Below are 17,557 nucleotides of genomic sequence, written 5' to 3' on the forward strand. Positions count from 1 at the left end.
CCATCTGACCTCAGGGTAATAACTCTGGGTGGGGAATGACAGTTAAAATCTCCATTGGTCCTTTTAGTGGAGAGTACCTTTTTGCAGTGGTTCAAAATCTAAAGGCACTCTCCACTCATTGGCTGGTGGACTTTAGAAAAAAAGGGGGGAAGCAAGTCACATACATGCATACATACATACATACATACATGTTTATTCTGAAACTAGACTGGGGGGGGGCTCCTGCCTATAGTTTGACTGAAGACTTTTCAGCTGTGCTGGCCCAGTGGTTAGAATGCAGCATTGCAGGCTAACTCTGCCAACTGCCGGCAGTTCGATCTTGACTGGCTCAAGGTCGACTCAGCCTCCCATCCTTCTGAGGTCGTTAAAATAAGGACCCAGATTGTCGGGGGGGGGGGGCAAATATGCTGACTCTAAACCGCTTAGAGAGGGATGCAGAGCACCGTGTACATCAGTCTTAAGTGCTATTGCTATGGTAGTTCTCATGCGGAAGCAAGAATGCCCCTGGCAATCGGAGACCACCTTGGTTCTCTTCCAGGATAAATTGTAGTTCATCAGGGTCAGAATGGGAGCCAGTCCTCCTGCTTTGAGCTAAGGCGATTAATAATCTCTGGGGGCTGCCTCCTTTCGTTTGAAAACAAGTTAAGCGGATCACACACCCTGTCAAGCTTCAAGCTTGCTTTGCTGGTGCAACCTTGACACAGCCGTTAAGTGAGCCGGCTCCTCCATTGACTTTGCTTATCGGAAGCCAGCTGGGAAGGTCACAAATAACGATCACATGACCCTGGGACTCTTCTAAATAGATTGTGGTTGCCAAGAGCCCAAATTTTGATCACACAACCCTGCAGATGCTGCGGCGGTGGTGGTAAGTCGCTGTTTTCAATGCCGTTGTCACCCGGAACAGTTGCTAAACATGTGGTTGAAAGTTGAGGACTACTGGTATATAAATTTTATATGCTGCCCATTTGGCTGCCGGATGACTCTGGACATCTGAACAAATTATTAAAGCAAAAATGCAAAACATTTATATATTAAAGTTATCAGAAATTAGAAGAATTAAGAACCAGAACACAATGGAGTGTGGGTGGGATCTTCGTTATAGTCCACTACTTCCAGCATGGAAAACACCCCACCCCCTCCAAAATTGGGACTCCAGGCCAATTGGCAAAGCCAGATATCCCATGTTATTTTCCTTGCTGACCACTTAACCTGGTTCTTTGCCCATTAACCTGGTTCCTTCAGGTCCAACACCTACATTCCCTAAACATTCTTCTATGCTTGAAAATCTTCCAGAAAAGCTGTATTTATGCCACCTGATACTTCCTTCAAATCTGTGTTGTTGTTTTTTCTTACACTTCTTGTAGCTGGGCAAAGCTGAATTGTGGGCATTTGAAACCATCCCATAATTCCTGTGTACTTCCTGTCTCCGATTCTCTCCCTTTCCGGCATTTCCTCTGGGCTGTTGTTAGAAACTAGGCACCGGCTGTGATCTTTAGCAGCTCAATATTTCTGTGTGTGCTCATATTCTACATTTAAACAACTGACCAACTTTACTGTAGTTACAGAACTGTCTGCAATTTCCTTGGAAGATTCACAGGGGCAGGTAAAAATGTGAACACTTCTCCGAATAAATTAAAAAAGAGTGGGGGGGAATAGAAAGGAATACTTAATGAACGCAAACACTAACCTAATCATCAGATATAATAAGCCTGCAAGTTACCTCAATCAAATCAGTGTATTAAAATTTCTAAGAGCTTGGACCCTTACATGCTGCTGTGCCTCGTACACTTGGGAAGACTTTCCAGAAAATCCCCACACAACAAAAGGCTTCGTCATTGTAAGTAATAATAATAATAAGTTGGAAGGGACCTTGGAGGTCATCTAGTCCAACCCCCTGCTCAGGCTGGAAACCCTATACCATTTCAGGCAAATGGCTGTCCAGTCTCTTCTTAAAAACCTCCAGTGTTGGAGCATTCACCACTTGTGGTGGCAGGTTGTTCCACTGATTAATTGTTCTAACTGTCAGGAAGTTTCTCCTTCGTTCTAGGTTGCTTCTCTCCTTCACTAGTTTCCATCCGTTGCTTCTTGTCCTGCCTTCAGGGGCTTTGGAGAATAGCTTGACTCCCTCTTCTTTGGCAGCCCTTGAGATACTGGAACACTGCTATCATGTCCCCCCTCACCCTTCTCTTCATTAAACTACACATACCCAATTCCAGCAACCGTTCCCTATATGTTTTAGCCTCCAGTCCTCTGATGATCTTTGTTGCTCTTCTCTGTACTCTTTCTAGAGTCTCGACATCTTTTTTACATCGTGGTGACCAAAACTGGATGCAGTATTCCAGGTGTGGCCTTACCAAAGCATTATAAAGTGGTATTAGTACTTCACTTGATCTTGATTCTATCCCTCTGTTAATGCAGCCTAGCACTGTGTTGGCTTTTTTGGCAGCTGCAGCACACTGCTGGCTCATATTGAAGTGATTGTCCACTAGGACTCCGAGATCTCTCTCACAGTTACTACTATTGAGCAAGGTGCCACCTATACTATACCTGTGCATTTGATTTTTCCTGCCTAAATGTAGAACCTTACTATTTTCACCATTGAATTTCATTTTGTTAGATAGCGCCCAGTGTTCGAGTCTGTCCAGATCCTCCTGTATCTTAAGCCTATCTTCTGGAGTATTGGCTATTCCTGCCAGCTTGGTGTCGTCTGCAAATTTGATGAGTTCCCCATCTATCCCCTCATCCAAATCGTTGATGAAGATGTTGCACAGCACTGGGCCCAGAACAGAGCCCTGGGGCACCCCACTACACACTTCCTTCCATGTAGATGCGGTTCCATTGAGGACCACACGCTGAGTACGGCTTGTCAGCCAGCTACGAATCCATCTGGTGGTGATGCTATCTAACCCACATTTTTCTATCTTATCAAGTAGTAGGTTGTGATCTACTTTATCAAATGCCTTACTGAAGTCCAAGTAAATTATATCTACAGCATTCCTCTGGTCCACTAATTTTGTCACTTGGTCAAAGAATGTGATAAGATTTGTCTGGCATGATCTGTTTTTGACAAACCAATGTTGACTTTTAGTGATGACTTTGTTTGTATCTAGGTGTTTGCTGATTTGTTGTTTGATTATCTTTTCCAGAATCTTCCCAGGTATTGAGGTCAGGCTGATAGGTCTGTAGTTTCCAGGATCTATTTTTCCCCTTTTTTGAAGATGGGAACTACATCAGCTCTCTTCCAGTCCTCTGGTAGTTCCCCAGTGCTCCAGGATCTATGAAAAATATAGTTCAGTGGTTCTGAGAACACGTCTGCCAGTTCCTTGAGAACCTTGGGGTGTAATCCATCTGGTCCTGGTGATTTGAACTCGTCTAGGCTGGACAGGTGTTCACTTACCATTTTTTTACCTATCTTAACTTGCATTTCTATTCTGTTTTTTATGGCACTGGTTTTGGTAGGTTGGACTGTTTTTTCCCTTTGTGTAAAGACAGATGCAAAAACGAGTTAAATAGTTCTGCTTTCTCCCTATTGCTTGTCACCTTCTTGCCACTTTCCCCCACTAATGGACCAATCATTTCCTTAACTTTTTTCTTGTTTTTTATATGTTGAAAGAAGCATTTTTTGTTATTTTTGACTTTGGTCTCAAGCCTTAGTTCATTTTGAGGATTAGCTTTCCTCACTTCATCTTTGCAGGCACGGGCTATTTGCTGATATTCTGACTTAGTTATGTGCCCCTCTTTCCAATTCTTATACTTGTCTTTTTTATCTTTCAATTTATCAGAGTTCTTTATGCAGCCATGCTGGTTTCTTTTGAGAGCTGTTATTTTTCTTCTTTGTTGGTATTGTACTAGACTGGGCCTTTATTATCTCACTTTTCAAAATTTCCCAAGCTTCTTGAGTTGTTTTCCCCTTTAGGATTCTCATCCATGGAATTCTTCCCATGGTCTCTCTAAGTTTATTAAAATTAGCTCTTTTAAAGTCCAAGACTCTAGTATGGCTGTGTTCTATTGCTTGTGCCTCCAGAATGTTGAATTCCAATATTGCATAATCACTTCCCCCCAAGGTTCCTGTGCCTTCGACATTTTCTATCATTTCATCTCCTTTTGTGAGAATTAAATCCAATATGGCTAATCCCCTAGTTCCCTTCTCTACTTTTTGGGAGAGAAAGTTGTCTGCTAGGTTTGTCAGGAATCTATTTGATCTTCCACTTGGTGCAGAGTTTGTCTCCCAGTTGATATCAGGGTAATTAAAGTCCCCCATTACTATTGTGATGTGTTTCTTACATACCTTAGTTAGCTGACTAGCAAAAAGTTCATCTATTTCCTCTGCTTGTTTGGGTGGCCTATAGTATACACCTATGGCAATGTCATTTCCCCCCCCTTTATATTGACCCAAATGCATTCAAGTTTACAGTTTTCGTCATTGTTGTGCTCTATTTCTGTAGAGATAAAGTTATTTCTTATATAGAGAGCAACTCCACCTCCTCTTTTGTTTAGTCTGTTTCTTTTAAATAGTTTAAATCCCTCTAGCTGTGTGTTCCATTTGTAGGTTTTGTCCCACCATGTTTTCGTAATGGCAACAATATCATATCCACCCTCATTTACCTGAATTTCTAGTTCACCCTGCTTAATGTTCATACTCTGTGTATTACTGTATAGACATTTGAGTCCTTTATGACTGACCCTGTGTTTACTTGCTGCATAACTTGTGTGGTGCCTGGCTTCCCCTATTTTCTTAGATTGCCGGGGACGGTGATGTTCTGTATCAATTAACTCACTGTCCCCCATTGTTTAGTTTAAATGTTCCTCCAGAAAAGCTGTGATTTTATTGCCAAGTAACTCAGTCCCTTTCTTGGATGGATGCAGACCATCTCTTTTGTACATTTTTTTCATTGGACCAGCTACAGACATCCTGACTAATATAACCAAAGCCTTCTCCTTTACAGCACTCCTTTAGCCACATATTAAATTCTGCTATACGCTGGCCTTTTCCATTTTGCTGTAACCACCCAGCAGATGGGGGGAATAAAAACCAAACACCCCCCCCCACCCCACCCCCGCTGCCAATCCTCAACAGAAGCCTCAGACAGGAAGAACACCGCGGGGCAGGCAGGCAGGCGTCTTGCTCAGTAAATCAAGTGCTAGTGAGACAACACGCCAGGAGTTTCTAATATCACTCATACTACATCCTGCAACGCAACCTACTCTGCCTTTATCTCCTCAGCATTTGGGTTGCCATTTTCTCTCATCTCATTTTTCTTTCACTTGATCAGAGCGATAGGCTCTTATAATGATGCTGAGTAGCTGCAAGATTTTTATGTACACGTCTTTATTTGTATTGTGCCTTTTATTTGTACAAATAACTCAAGGTAGCGAATATATCCACAATAACCTTCCTGCTCCTATTTTTCTCACAACAACCACCCCTGTGAGTGACTGGTCCCAAGTCACCCAGCTGGCTTTCATGCCTAAGGCAGGACTAGAACTCATGGTCTCCTGCTGATTGGCCCAAAGTCACTCAGCCAGCTCAGAATTCTGAGCAATGGCCAGACTGGCTAGGAAATTGTGGGAGTTAAACCCCAAATGTGTGGAAGGCGCCAAAAGTAGAAAATAGTGGTCTAAAGCAGTCTTAGTCAGTCTTGGTGACTTCAGCCCTGAGCCCGGGTGGCACAGTGGTTAAAGTGGCTGCCTAAGGAATTCTGGGGGTTGAAGTCCAAGTCGTCAAGGTTAAGACACCCTGATGTAAAGGTTCTGCCGATAGTTTATTTAATAACTTATACACCAGGGCTTTTCAAACTTTTCACCCATTGTACCACTTTTAGGATATGGCAACATCCGAGTACTACCAGTCGCCTAGCAAGGTGTCAAAAACGTGATGACCAAAAAAAAGGAAAAAAGTGATGAAGTACAGGTAGTCCTTGACACAACAGTTCGCTGAAAAAAGTGCCCCCCAAGCCACAGCTGAGCAAGACGCCTGCCTGCCTGCCCAGCGGTGTTCTTCCTCCTGTCCGAGGTTTTCATTGTTGTGAGCATTTCTGTTGAGGATTGGCAGCGGGGGTGGGGTGGGGTGGGGTGTGTTTGGTTTTTATTCCCCCCATCTGCTGGGTGGTTGCAGCAGGTTTTGGTCACTTCACATGACCCTGGGACACTGTGACCGTCTTAAATATGAATCGGTTGCCAAACATCTGAATGTAAATCACAAGACCCTGGAGATGCTGCAACATTCCAGCTGATCGGCGCTTCTTCTGGGCTCAGCAGAAGCACCAGGATCAGTGCCGAGCTCCAGCTGGAGCCTGGCGCTGATCCTAGCGCTTCCGCTGAGCCCTGACAGCCCCGAAGAAGCGCTGATTCTGGCGCTTCCGCTGAGCTCTGACAGCCCTGTAATTCCAGCCATCTCTTGCTCAGGCTTGTGCAGTGTTGCCACCGCTTCAGCTCATTCCCCTCCCCCGCTACCACTCTTCTAGGATGGTCACATACCACCTGCCAGGTGGCAATGTACCACAGGTGGTACCCGTACCACTGGTTGAAAAGCCCTGACTCTTCTTCTTGACTCTTTTGCAATGAATAGTGTCAACGCTGCCAACGTCAGATATTTTTGCTTTGACAACAGATGGAGATGCAACCATATTTTGCTTACGTTTTAATCTTAAGAGTTAGATGATGCTGGGGGGAGGAATGTGCATGAGAGTTTAGCTAGACATAACAAAATTGGGCTGGCAGTTTGACACCCCTGGTCTAGCTAGGAATAATAACAGTGGACCTAGTGTAAGAACCAAGGTTATTGAAATAAGAGATGGTAAGAATTGGCCAGGCTGGAGAACTGGAGGGGAAGCCCACATTTCAAACTAATTGGAGAATGTGATTTATGACTGTGAACTGGAGGAGGGAATTGTGCTTTGATACTATGTGTTCAGGGGAGGGGAACTCAGATTTTGGCTTCGATTGTGTTAGTGCCGATGCTATGCTACTCAAATAAAGATTCTTTAAGGTACACAATGCCTCGAAATTCTTTGAACAGTTTCATGTGTCGGAACCATGACAAATAGATGATGTACTTTATCTGCCTTTTTTTAAAAGGGAATATTGCGCACTCCAGACACCATCCGCCGGTTCCAGAGTGTCCCGGCACAGCCAGGTCAGACATCTCCTCTGCTCCAGTATTTTGGAATTCTGCTAGACCAAGGGCAGCTGAACAAATATGAGTCTCTGGAACTGTGCCGGCCGGTCCTCCAGCAGGGACGCAAGCAGCTGCTGGAGAAATGGTTGAAAGAAGACAAGGTAAGTCCTGTACTCACTAGGGCATCTTTGAAGATGGAGGAGGCTTAATGGTCCACCAACAGCTGGAATTCATCCTTTCTGCTGGCTCCGGTCTCTCCAAGTGTGTGTGTGTGTGTGTGTGTGTGTGTGTGTGTGTGTGTGTGTGTGTAGAGCCACCAGTTAGGATTGCCCCCAATTGGTCCTCTAGGCCAGAGGTCCCCAACCGTGGCCACTTTGATGACTTGTGGACTTCAACTCCCAGAATTCCTCAGCCAGCCTAGCTGGAGTCCACAAGTCATCAAAGTGGCCACGGTTGGAGACCCCTGCTCTAAGGCAAGAAAGGCCCTCGACTCCGTTCCTGTTGAAAAGTATACGTCACTAAAAAGCCAAATGGAATACAGTATAGCAAAGCCAGAACTGGAGTTCGCACGGCAAAGTTTCCGGATTAACTTTCCCCATCCCGTTCCTCTTCTCCCCTGGTCCCTTACTGTCCAATTATATTTGAATAAACTGTTTTTGGGAAGGGTCTTTTGTAACAGGCTGGTCAGCGAGCCATTGCATTCCATTCCCAGAGCTTTGATCTTGAGACGGTTTCTCTGGAAGGAACAAACGAGTTGTTAGCCTTCCTCCCCCACTCCCCTCCAGCTTTCTCTCCCCCCCCCCCACATAATTCATGGTGGACTAGAAGCTTGCAAATGCGAAGCTCAATCGTGTGATGGTAATTCTGACAGCACCCATCTGCCTCCAAGGAAATAGAAATGGTTTTGAGTTCAGATTAGGTAGCTTCTGCTGGACAATTTTGCTCTTCGGATTGGTGTCATGGCAGAGAATAACAGAGTTGGAATGGGCCTTGGAGGTCTTCTAGTCCAACCCCCTGCTCAGGCAGGAAACCCTGTACCATTTCAGACAAATGGCTGTCCAGTCTCTTCTCAAAAACCTCCAATGATGGAGCACCCACAACTTCTGGAGGCAGGTTGTTCCACTGATTAATTGTTCTAACTGTCAGGAAATTTCTCCTTCGTTCTAGGTTGCTTCTCTCCTTGATTAGTTTCCATCCGTTGCTTCTTGTCCTGCCTTCGGGCGCTTTGCAGAATAGAGAATTGATTCCCTCGAATCGCCTCGCAGTCCAAGGGACTCGCAGGAGTCTTCTCCAGCACCATAGTTCAAAGGCCTCCATTCTTTGGCGCTCAGCCTTTCTTACAGTCCAACTTTCACTGCCATACATTGCAACTGGGAAAACCATAGCCGTGACTATACGCACTTTTGTTGGCAGGGTGATGTTGGCCAAGGCTTTATAAAGTGTTATTAACACTTCTTGCGATCTTGATTGCTGCCCGCTCCCTCCCCCCCCTCCCCCCCGCCCGGTTGATGCAGCCCAGAGAACCGATGAAAACTGCCAGCTCGCAGATGGCAGCTTCCTGGCGGCAGCAGGTTAGGTATGCGGGACTTTGGTTCCTGGCTGGAATTTCCTGGCAAATGAAAGGAAATTCTGCCATTCAGCTCTTCCGCTGAATTATGTCATGTTGCCCTTAAATTAGTCACCTTTCCACCCTCAGCTGTCAGTTGCTCCCAGCTGATGGATCGTGCTCACCTATAAGCATATGATGACTTATGTCTTAATGGCAAAATAAAAATCATCTTTCTTCTTCTCCCCCTCTTCCTCCCCCCCTCCCCCCCCAGTAGCGAAAAGTCTCAGAAGACTTAATCTGTCTGATCGAAAATATTGCAAGACTTGGAAAAGCTAAAATCATTATAAGATTCTAGTGCAGGGGTAGGCAACCTCGGCTCTTTTATGACTCATGGACTTCAACTCCCAGAATTCCTGAGCCAGCCATGCTGAGGAGAAAGGGAGAAGTTTCCATACTGAGCCGTGCTGGCTCAGGAATTCTGGGAGTTGAAGTCCATGAGTCATAAAAGAGCCGAGGTTGCCTACCCCTGTTCTAGTGCCCTGCATCCATTTCTGACCCCATGGATTACAATTGATCAAGTCTTTGGGATTCTGAACTTTAATCGGGATTTGAAATTTCCAAACATTTGCTATACATTTTTTTTTTCAAACCCCCGGGGTGTGGCTGACGGGGCAGGCATCTGTAAAAACGTTTGTCTTTTCTTAACTGAGACAACAACGTTCTTCTTTTGTCATCCATCACCACCATATCGGAATTACATTCCTCATTCAGAAATTGCATTGAGATAATGCTGGTCTTTATTCAATGAATGCTCTGGCCTAATTGCATCTTAAAGATGGTTTTTTTTCCTCCCCAGATATGTTTTTTTTTCCTGTCACCGGATTTAATTTAATCCCTTTGCCTTCTGTTAGCCCTTATTCATAACTTAACTCCTTGGAGTCAACGGTTATTCAGCTCCATAGCTGGACTTCTAAATGTAGTTACTTCCCAAGAAAGTGTATTAAAATAACATAAGATGGGAAGCATGGTGGCTTGCGTAGTTAGGACGCTAGAATGGAGGCTAGCACGCTTGCGTTCGAGACCCGAGGGTTGCTGTGGGGGTGTGTGTTGAGTTCCCATCCTTCTGGGGCAGGATTGAACTCCTGTCCTTCGCTTCAGCTCCTGCCCGGGACATGAAAGGAGCCCCCAATTACACAACGGTGTCGTCTTCAGCTAGTCTCTTCAACCTGGAAGCGCCTGGGTGCTTCTAACCTGAGTGCCAGCAAGCAATCTAAGATATTGCTGACATGATAGCAGTCTTCCAGTATCTGAGGGGCTGCCCCAAAGAAGAGGGAGTCAAGCTATTCTCCAAAGCACCTGAAGGCAGGAGAAGAAGCAACGGATGGAAATTTGTCAAGGAGAGAAGCAACCTAGGAGGAATTTCCAGACAAGTGAAAACAATTAACCAGTGGAACAGCCTGCCTCAAGAAGCTGTGAATGCTCCAACACTGGAAGTTTTTAACAAGAGACTGGACAGCCATTTGTCTGAAATGGTATAGGGTTTCCTGCCTGAGCAGGGGGTTGGACTAGATGACCTCCTAGGTCCCTTCTAACTTTACTATTATGATTATATTGCCTGCAGTTTAACCTTTATTGTTTTGAACTTGATTTTTGGATTCAGCTGACACATCTCCCTCTCTCTTCTTGGAAGACTGGGATGGTGGGGGGGAGAAAGACCGAGAACAAAAGCTGAGTTCCTTCTTTTCATGACGAAGGTCCTTAGCTATTTTAGTTTTGGAGTGAATAAGCTTAAGCAGCCACCGGCTTAAATCTTAATCTTCATTCTTGACCAGGGGTTTAACACTTGACCCTTTGGTGACTCGTCAAGGACAGCTCTTCTGAAAGGGATTTTGATTTCTCCGTCTGACGTCGCCTTCTCTGGCAAAGTACATTTGTGGCTTTCTTCTTGGTTCGCTTGCATATTGGGGACTAATCGCATCGGGCACTGCCCAGTGCTTAATTTGTTTCTATTATTGACATTCATCAGAAGTGCCACTCATTGTTTAATGTCTAATAATAATGATAATAATAATAATGATGATGATGATGATGATGATAATAATAATAATAATAATAATAATAATAATAATAATAATAATAATAATAATAATAATAATAATAATATTGGAAGGGACCTTGGAGGTCAGGCAGGAAACCCTATACCATTTCGGACAAATGGCTGTCCAAACTCTTCTTAAAAACTTCCAGTGTTGGCGCATTCACAGCTTCTGGAGGCAGGTTGATCCACTGGTTAATTGTTCTCACTGTCAGAAAGTTTCTCCTTAGTTCCAGGTTGCTTCTCTCCTTGATGAGTTTCCATCCGTTGCTTCTTGTCCTGCCTTCAGGTGTTTTGGAGAATAGCTTGGCTCCCTCTTCTTTGGGGCCGCCCCAAGATATTGGAACACTGCTATCATGTCCCCCCCTTGTCCTTTTCTTCATTAAACTAGACATACCCAATTCCAGCAAACGTTCCCTATATGTTTTAGTCTCCAGTCCCCTGATCATCTCTGTTGCTCTTATCTGTACTCTTTCTAGAGTCTCAACATCTTTTTTTACATCTTCGCGACCAAAACTGGATGCATTATTCCAAGTGTGGCCTTACCAAGGCATTGTAAAGTGGTATTAATACTTCACGTGATATAATCCTTAAGACAGGGGTGTCACATCTTGGCCGCTTTAAGACCTGTGGACTTCGACTCCCTGAATTCCCCAGCCAGCAAGGGAATTCTGGGAGTTGAAGTCCACAGGTCTTAAAATTGCCAAGGTTGCACAACCCTCCCTTAAGATGTTCCTGCAATGCAGCATGTTGTTGTTAGTTGCCAAGTCGTGTCCGACCCCTCGCGACCCCATGGACAACGTTCTTCCAGGCCTTCCTGTCCTCTGCCATCTTCTGGAGTCCATTTAGGCTCACGCCTCCTGCTTCAGTGACTCCATCCAGCCACTTCATTCTCTGTTGTCCCCTTCTTCTCTTGCCCTCAATCTTTCCCAGCATTAGGCTCTTCTCCAGTGAGTCCTTCCTTCTCATTAATTGGCCAAAGTATTTGAGTTTCCACTTCAGGATTTGGCCTTCTAAAGAGCAGTCAGGGTTGATCTCCTCTAGGACTGACTGGTTTGATCGCCTTGCAGTCCAAGGGACTCGCAGGAGTCTTCTCCAGCACCATAGTTCAAAGGCTTCAATTCTTTGGCGCTCAGCCGTTCTTATGGTCCAACTTTCACTGCCATACATTGCAACTGGGAAGACCATAGCCTTGACTATACGCACATTTGTTGGCAGGGTGATGTCTCTGCTTTTTAGTGTGCTGTCTAGATTTGCCATGGCTTTCCTTCCCAGGAGCAAGCGTCTTTTAATTTCTTGGCTGCAGTCCCCATCTGCGGTGATCTTGGAGCCCAGGAAAATAAAATCTGTCACTACCTCCATTTCTTCCCCTATGCAATGCAGCATAGGTCCCATTGTATAGGAGCTGGCCCTTGGGGGTGAGGGGTGGGGAATCACAAACTGTAACAAAACGAATATTATATTTTGGAAGTTTCCTTACGATGCATGTTTTTCCAACTACTTGTCACATTTGCACACTTGGGGAAAAGTTTCTACTTGCAGTTTGTTTTATGTATTGAGCATCCTATTGGGTATTAAAAAAAACAGCCAAAAAAACCTCAATCTCTGCGACGCTTGTTTTTAAACAGTTGGAATGCTCTGAAGAACTTGGAGACCTGGTGAAGTCTGTGGACCCCACGTTGGCCCTGAGTGTCTACCTACGGGCTAACGTTCCCAATAAGGTCATTCAGTGTTTTGCCGAAACGGGGCAAGTTCAGAAGATTGTGCTGTACGCCAAGAAGGTAATTAGTTCCTCTGAAACTTTTTTTTTTAAAAAAAAACCCCTTTTGACAGTTTTTATTAATTCGCAGTATAAAAAAATGCAAAAGCAAATAGTAGGAAAAATAAAGGGGGGAAAGGAGAAGTGTAGAAAAGGAGGGAGGAAAAAAAAAGGCATTGACTTCCAACTCCACCTGGTACAGTAGAATAAAACGGTAACATCAAGCCTCAACTTTTTACTTTTACATAATAGTATAAAGTAGCCATTTCTATAACAACAAATCTATCTAATCAACAGAACCCAAAATCAAACTTTCATTCCCCCCCCCCCCACCTCAAGCACAAAGTCCAGAAGCGGTTTCCAAGTAGAAGCAAAAGTAACTTACAACTTTTTTTTTCTTTGATCAAAACGGTCAATTTAGCCGTTCAGAGTTCCTCTGAACTTTTTTTTTTTTTTAAAGCCAGCCAAACTTCTTGTAGCGACCCTCACATCTTGTGGCAGATCCTGGGCATCTTTTGGTCAGAAGTCTTTAACCTTAATCCCTGTGTGAAATAGCCCAGCTCATTCAGCGGCCTGGTTTGAGTCTGCCTCCAAAATTCCCAGGCCACATCTCTGTTGAAAACGACTTATAACACCTAGCAGCTTGTGAAGAGCCACAACAGGAGGCAATGCTTCTAAGACCTTTTAAGGACAAAAACCACGCACGGTAGGAACAGCACATAACAAACTGAAAAATAAAGACTCCTAAGGCTGGTTCCGATCAAGACATCTTGGGATGAGGGGACCTTGGCGCTCTCAGGGCTTAGCTGTTTTCTTGCAGATGTTTTACTATTTACTGTTTGGGTAATGAAACGTCTGCCAGAAAATGAGCACGCTCAGAGAGCATCAAGGACCCCTCATTTCAACCCTCCTTTATTGGCACATTTTTGGGGTCTCTGAACTCTGCTAGGAGATGAATCGGGGGGAGCTTTTTCAGTTTTCAGTCTAGAAAGTGACCAAGCCAAACACAGACCATCTCGGGATGCGCTCGCTCAAAAGCAGAGCAAAGCTGATAAAATACTTCTTCTTTTTCTACCTTCACGTGCCCTTCCTAGGTTGGTTACACTCCAGACTGGATCTTCCTCCTGAGGAACGTAATGCGGATCAGCCCGGACCAAGGACAGCAGTTTGCCCAAATGTTGGTGCAGGATGAAGAACCTCTGGCAGATATTACACAAGTAAGGAAACATCTTGGCAGAGAGAGAAAAAGGACATTTGGGTCAGTTTTGTTTTACCGCTTTCCAGCGCAAAAATAAGACCCCCCCCCCCCAAAAAAAATAAGCACACATTCAAAATGAGCAGAAGGCATAGTTTAGAAAAACTTTTATCTATAAAATATATATAAGCACGATACAGTTTCATTCAGCTCTGGGGAACATCAACAACTTGGAGATCAGAAAAAAACCAAAAAACAAAATAGAGAAGACTTAAGACACGCCCAGACCTAGGCTGGATCACATGCCTCCCACAGCCAATACTGTGTCTTAATAAAAAAAACAGTTCTCATTGGCTGGTTTATTGCTATGGCTATTCCAGTTCATAAAGTTTCTTACATAGTGAGAGGTTTGCTCCAGCAGGCTCCAATAAATGGCTTTATCTTGGAGATCCTTGGTTTCCTATAAAGTCCACTTGTTGCATCTAAAGAAACATTTCAGTTTCTCCAATAATCCTGTTTTTCACATTGATGTTTCAGTCATTTCCGGTCACTGACCTCTTTGCTCTTTGTGTAGCGTTGAGTGATGCTAGCAGGAAATTTGGCAGTGTTGCAATCACAAAATTCAGAGTGTGTGCCCCTGTTGTGAAGATTTACTAATAACAGAGTAAAAGGTGAAGTTAAGCAAGTATGATAACCATGCTGCAGAGCATTAACAATTTTGAGCCTTAAGTCAGCATGGTCTATAAGCCCAGTTTGGCCATAAATAGAGTGATGATGTAAGACTTCAGCTTTATGATGGGGTGTAAAATTTAGCAGCTGGCCATTTGTTTAGGAGCAAAATGGTAGGTGATGTGCCTCTGGAAGGGCTTGTATTTAGCAGTCTTGAGGATGTTTCAGGATGCGTGGGGGCTGCACAGGTCCATGTTCTCCTGACCTCACGTGGAAGGTGAAGTCTCAGCAGGCATTTCTTGATGGGCACAGGTCCTGCTTACTAAATCTATCACCTGGCCTCTTGAAGACATGCAGATGTATAAGAATATTCCTCTGTTTGGAAGGGGTCATTGAGGCAGTTTTTGAAATCCATAGGATCCTACAGCAGTTTTGCTTAACCTTGCCAGCTTTAAGCTGTTGCATGCCGGCTGAGAATTCTGGGAGTTGAAGTCCACACATTTTAAAGCTGAGAAACACTGTTGTACAGTATCAGGATTTGGCACTAAAGTGAAAACAGGTTTTGTGAAAAGACAGTTGAGTGTCGTTGTGTATCAGGGGTCTTCGAAACTTGGCCCTTTTATGACTTGTGGACTTCCAACTCCCAGCTGAGGAATTCAGAGAGTTGGAAGTCCACAAGTCATAAAAGGGCCAAGTTTGAAGACCCCTCTTGTGTAATGAAACATTCCAGAATTGAATTGAAAAGTTAAACCTTTCATATGGCTCCGTTTTGAGTTTTAAACTCTTTCCTAGGAACGTCCCATGTTTGACAAGGCCTCATTTTGTGCTCAAAAGGGATGGTTCAGATGGAAATAGAGCTGTTTGAAAGTTGAAAAGCTACTAACGGGATCAGAACTCTGTTTAAAAATTGTTTCAGATTTGAAATGCCTTGCACGCTGCTGACAGGAGGAGAAGAAAACGAAATTCATTTGGAGCTTTAAAACATGCACGATCTGTCTGCATTAGATAACCCTATATTGCTGGAATATTTATGCAAGGCTTTCTCTGCCTTGGGTGGGGGGAATCTGAAAACAAGTGCTCCCTTTTCTTTTGCAGATAGTGGATGTGTTCATGGAATACAACCTGATCCAGCAGTGTACGGCTTTTCTCTTGGATGCTCTAAAAAACAACCGTCCCTCTGAAGGGCCTTTGCAAACCCGTTTGCTTGAAATGAATCTCATGCACGCACCTCAGGTAGGTTTTTGCACCTGGTTCTCGAGACGATTTAATCACTCTGTTTCTTGGAACTTTTCTCTCACAGGAATTTGAAGTAATATTTGGATGCAAAGCTCCTATTAAAAAAAACCCTTAAAACAAGGGTTTCACTTCTGCTTATTCTAGCCCGGGGTAGGCAAGCTTGGCTCTTTTATGACTCGTGGACTTCAACTCCCCGAATTCCTGAGCCAGCGTGGGGGAACTATGACCCCCTTCATGACTCGTGGACTTCAACTCCCAGAATTCCTGAGCCAGCGTGGCTCAGCATGGAAACCTCTCCCTTTCTCCTCATCATGGCTGGCTCAAGAATCATGAGAGTTGAAGTCCACGAGTCATAAAAGAGCCAAGGTTGCCTACCGTTGTAGCCCTTTTAAAAAAAAAAAGCAGAGATGCTTTAATGCTCATCGTTTCCCTGCAGGCAGAAGCTTCTAGTTTTATATGGAAGTTAAACTGATTAAAACCAGGTACAAGTACTTTTATAATGATTAAATTTCCAAAAGTTTGTTCCGAACTTAAAGAGTTCATTCTTTTTAAAAATTAAAAGCTCATCGAAGTGAGTTGCTATCTAAAATTATTACAGTTATTAAAAATAACTCCTTGTGATTGCCATTTTGATAGGGTATTAAGAAAACCCATTTTATTTATTTATTTATTTTAATCCCATTTATATCCCGCCCTTCTCCGAAGTCTCAAAGCAGCTTACAATCTAAGCACAAATCAAATGGGCTTAGCAATAGCCTTCATTCTATGTATATGCCTGCTTATTAGGGCTTTCGCCCCCCCCCCAAAGAGCAGTGGATTCTGAAAAGTATTCAGATTTCTTATAACCAATAGCCTTACTTCCTGAGGCTGCTGTGAGAGATTGTGGGGAGCTAGGAAAAATGGTACGGAAGAGAGAATCAACAAGCATAATAAGAGGCAGTCTAGTCTAGTGGTTAAGGTGCTGGCCTAGAAACCAGGAGATTGTGAGTTCTAGTTTGCTTTAGGCCAGGGCTAGGCCACCTTGGCTCTTTTAGTGACTCGTGGAGTTCAACTCCCAGAATTCCTGAGCCAGCATGGCTCAGCTTGGAAAACTCTCCCTTTCTCCTCAGCATGGCTGGCTCAGGAATTCTGGAAGTCCACAAGTCACGAAAGAGCCGAGGCATAAAAGTCAGCTAGGTAACTTTGGGCCTGTTGCTCGTTCTCAGCCCAACCCTACTGTCAGGGAAATAACAGAATAACAGAGTTGGAAGGGACCTTGGAGGTCTTCTAGTCCAACCCCATGTTCAAGCAGGAGACTCTGTACCATTCCGGACAAATGGTTATCCAATCTCTCCATAAAAACCTCCAGTGTTGGAGCACTCACAACTTCTGGAGGCAAGTCATCCCACTGTTTAATTATTCTAACCTGTCAGGAGATTTCTACTCCTTTCTAGGTTGGTTCCCTCCTTGTTTATTTTCCCTCCAAATAGGAGGAAGAAGGAGTGTTAGGTATATTCACCACCTTGAGTTATTTATAAAAATAATCAAGGCGAGATAAAAAAATCTAATAATAATAACCACGAGTTGTTGTTAGCTGCGAAGTCGTGTCCGACCCATTGCGACCCCAAGGGACTCGCAGGAGTCTTCTCCAGCACCAGAGTTCAAAGGCCTCGATTCTTTGGCGCTCAGCCTTTTTTATGGTCCAACTTTCACTGCCATACATTGCAAAACCACGAGTAGCCCAGGGGGCTGGAAAGCATTTTGGTGAGGAGCAGTTTGAGTTATTCAGAGACTTAATGAATTAAGTATGAATGACCCCGGGAAATTGGTTTTGCAATTCCCAACGTTCTGTTTTCACCCCAAAATCAGCACTAAAATCCTCAGCAAAGACTCACTGTCTTGATTGGGCTTGACATTTGGGCTCTGGACACACCAGTGTTAATCCGAGCGCTAATTTC

The 17,557-nt window shown here is 44.1% G+C and overlaps 1 protein-coding gene across 1 annotated transcript in view; it reads left to right on the plus strand.

Moving 5' to 3' along the window:
- CLTC (clathrin heavy chain) overlaps window positions 1-17,557 on the plus strand; it is a 117,266-nt gene that overhangs the window by 49,912 nt on the left and 49,797 nt on the right. The window contains exons 8-11 of the mRNA XM_083379647.1: window positions 7,078-7,278; window positions 12,390-12,542; window positions 13,615-13,737; window positions 15,480-15,617. Coding sequence (XP_083235773.1) covers window positions 7,078-7,278; window positions 12,390-12,542; window positions 13,615-13,737; window positions 15,480-15,617 — 615 coding nt within the window. The remainder of the gene's footprint in view (window positions 1-7,077; window positions 7,279-12,389; window positions 12,543-13,614; window positions 13,738-15,479; window positions 15,618-17,557) is intronic.

This window comes from Vipera ursinii (genome assembly GCF_947247035.1).
Source record: "Vipera ursinii genome assembly, chromosome: 1".
Lineage (NCBI taxonomy): Eukaryota > Metazoa > Chordata > Lepidosauria > Squamata > Viperidae > Vipera > Vipera ursinii.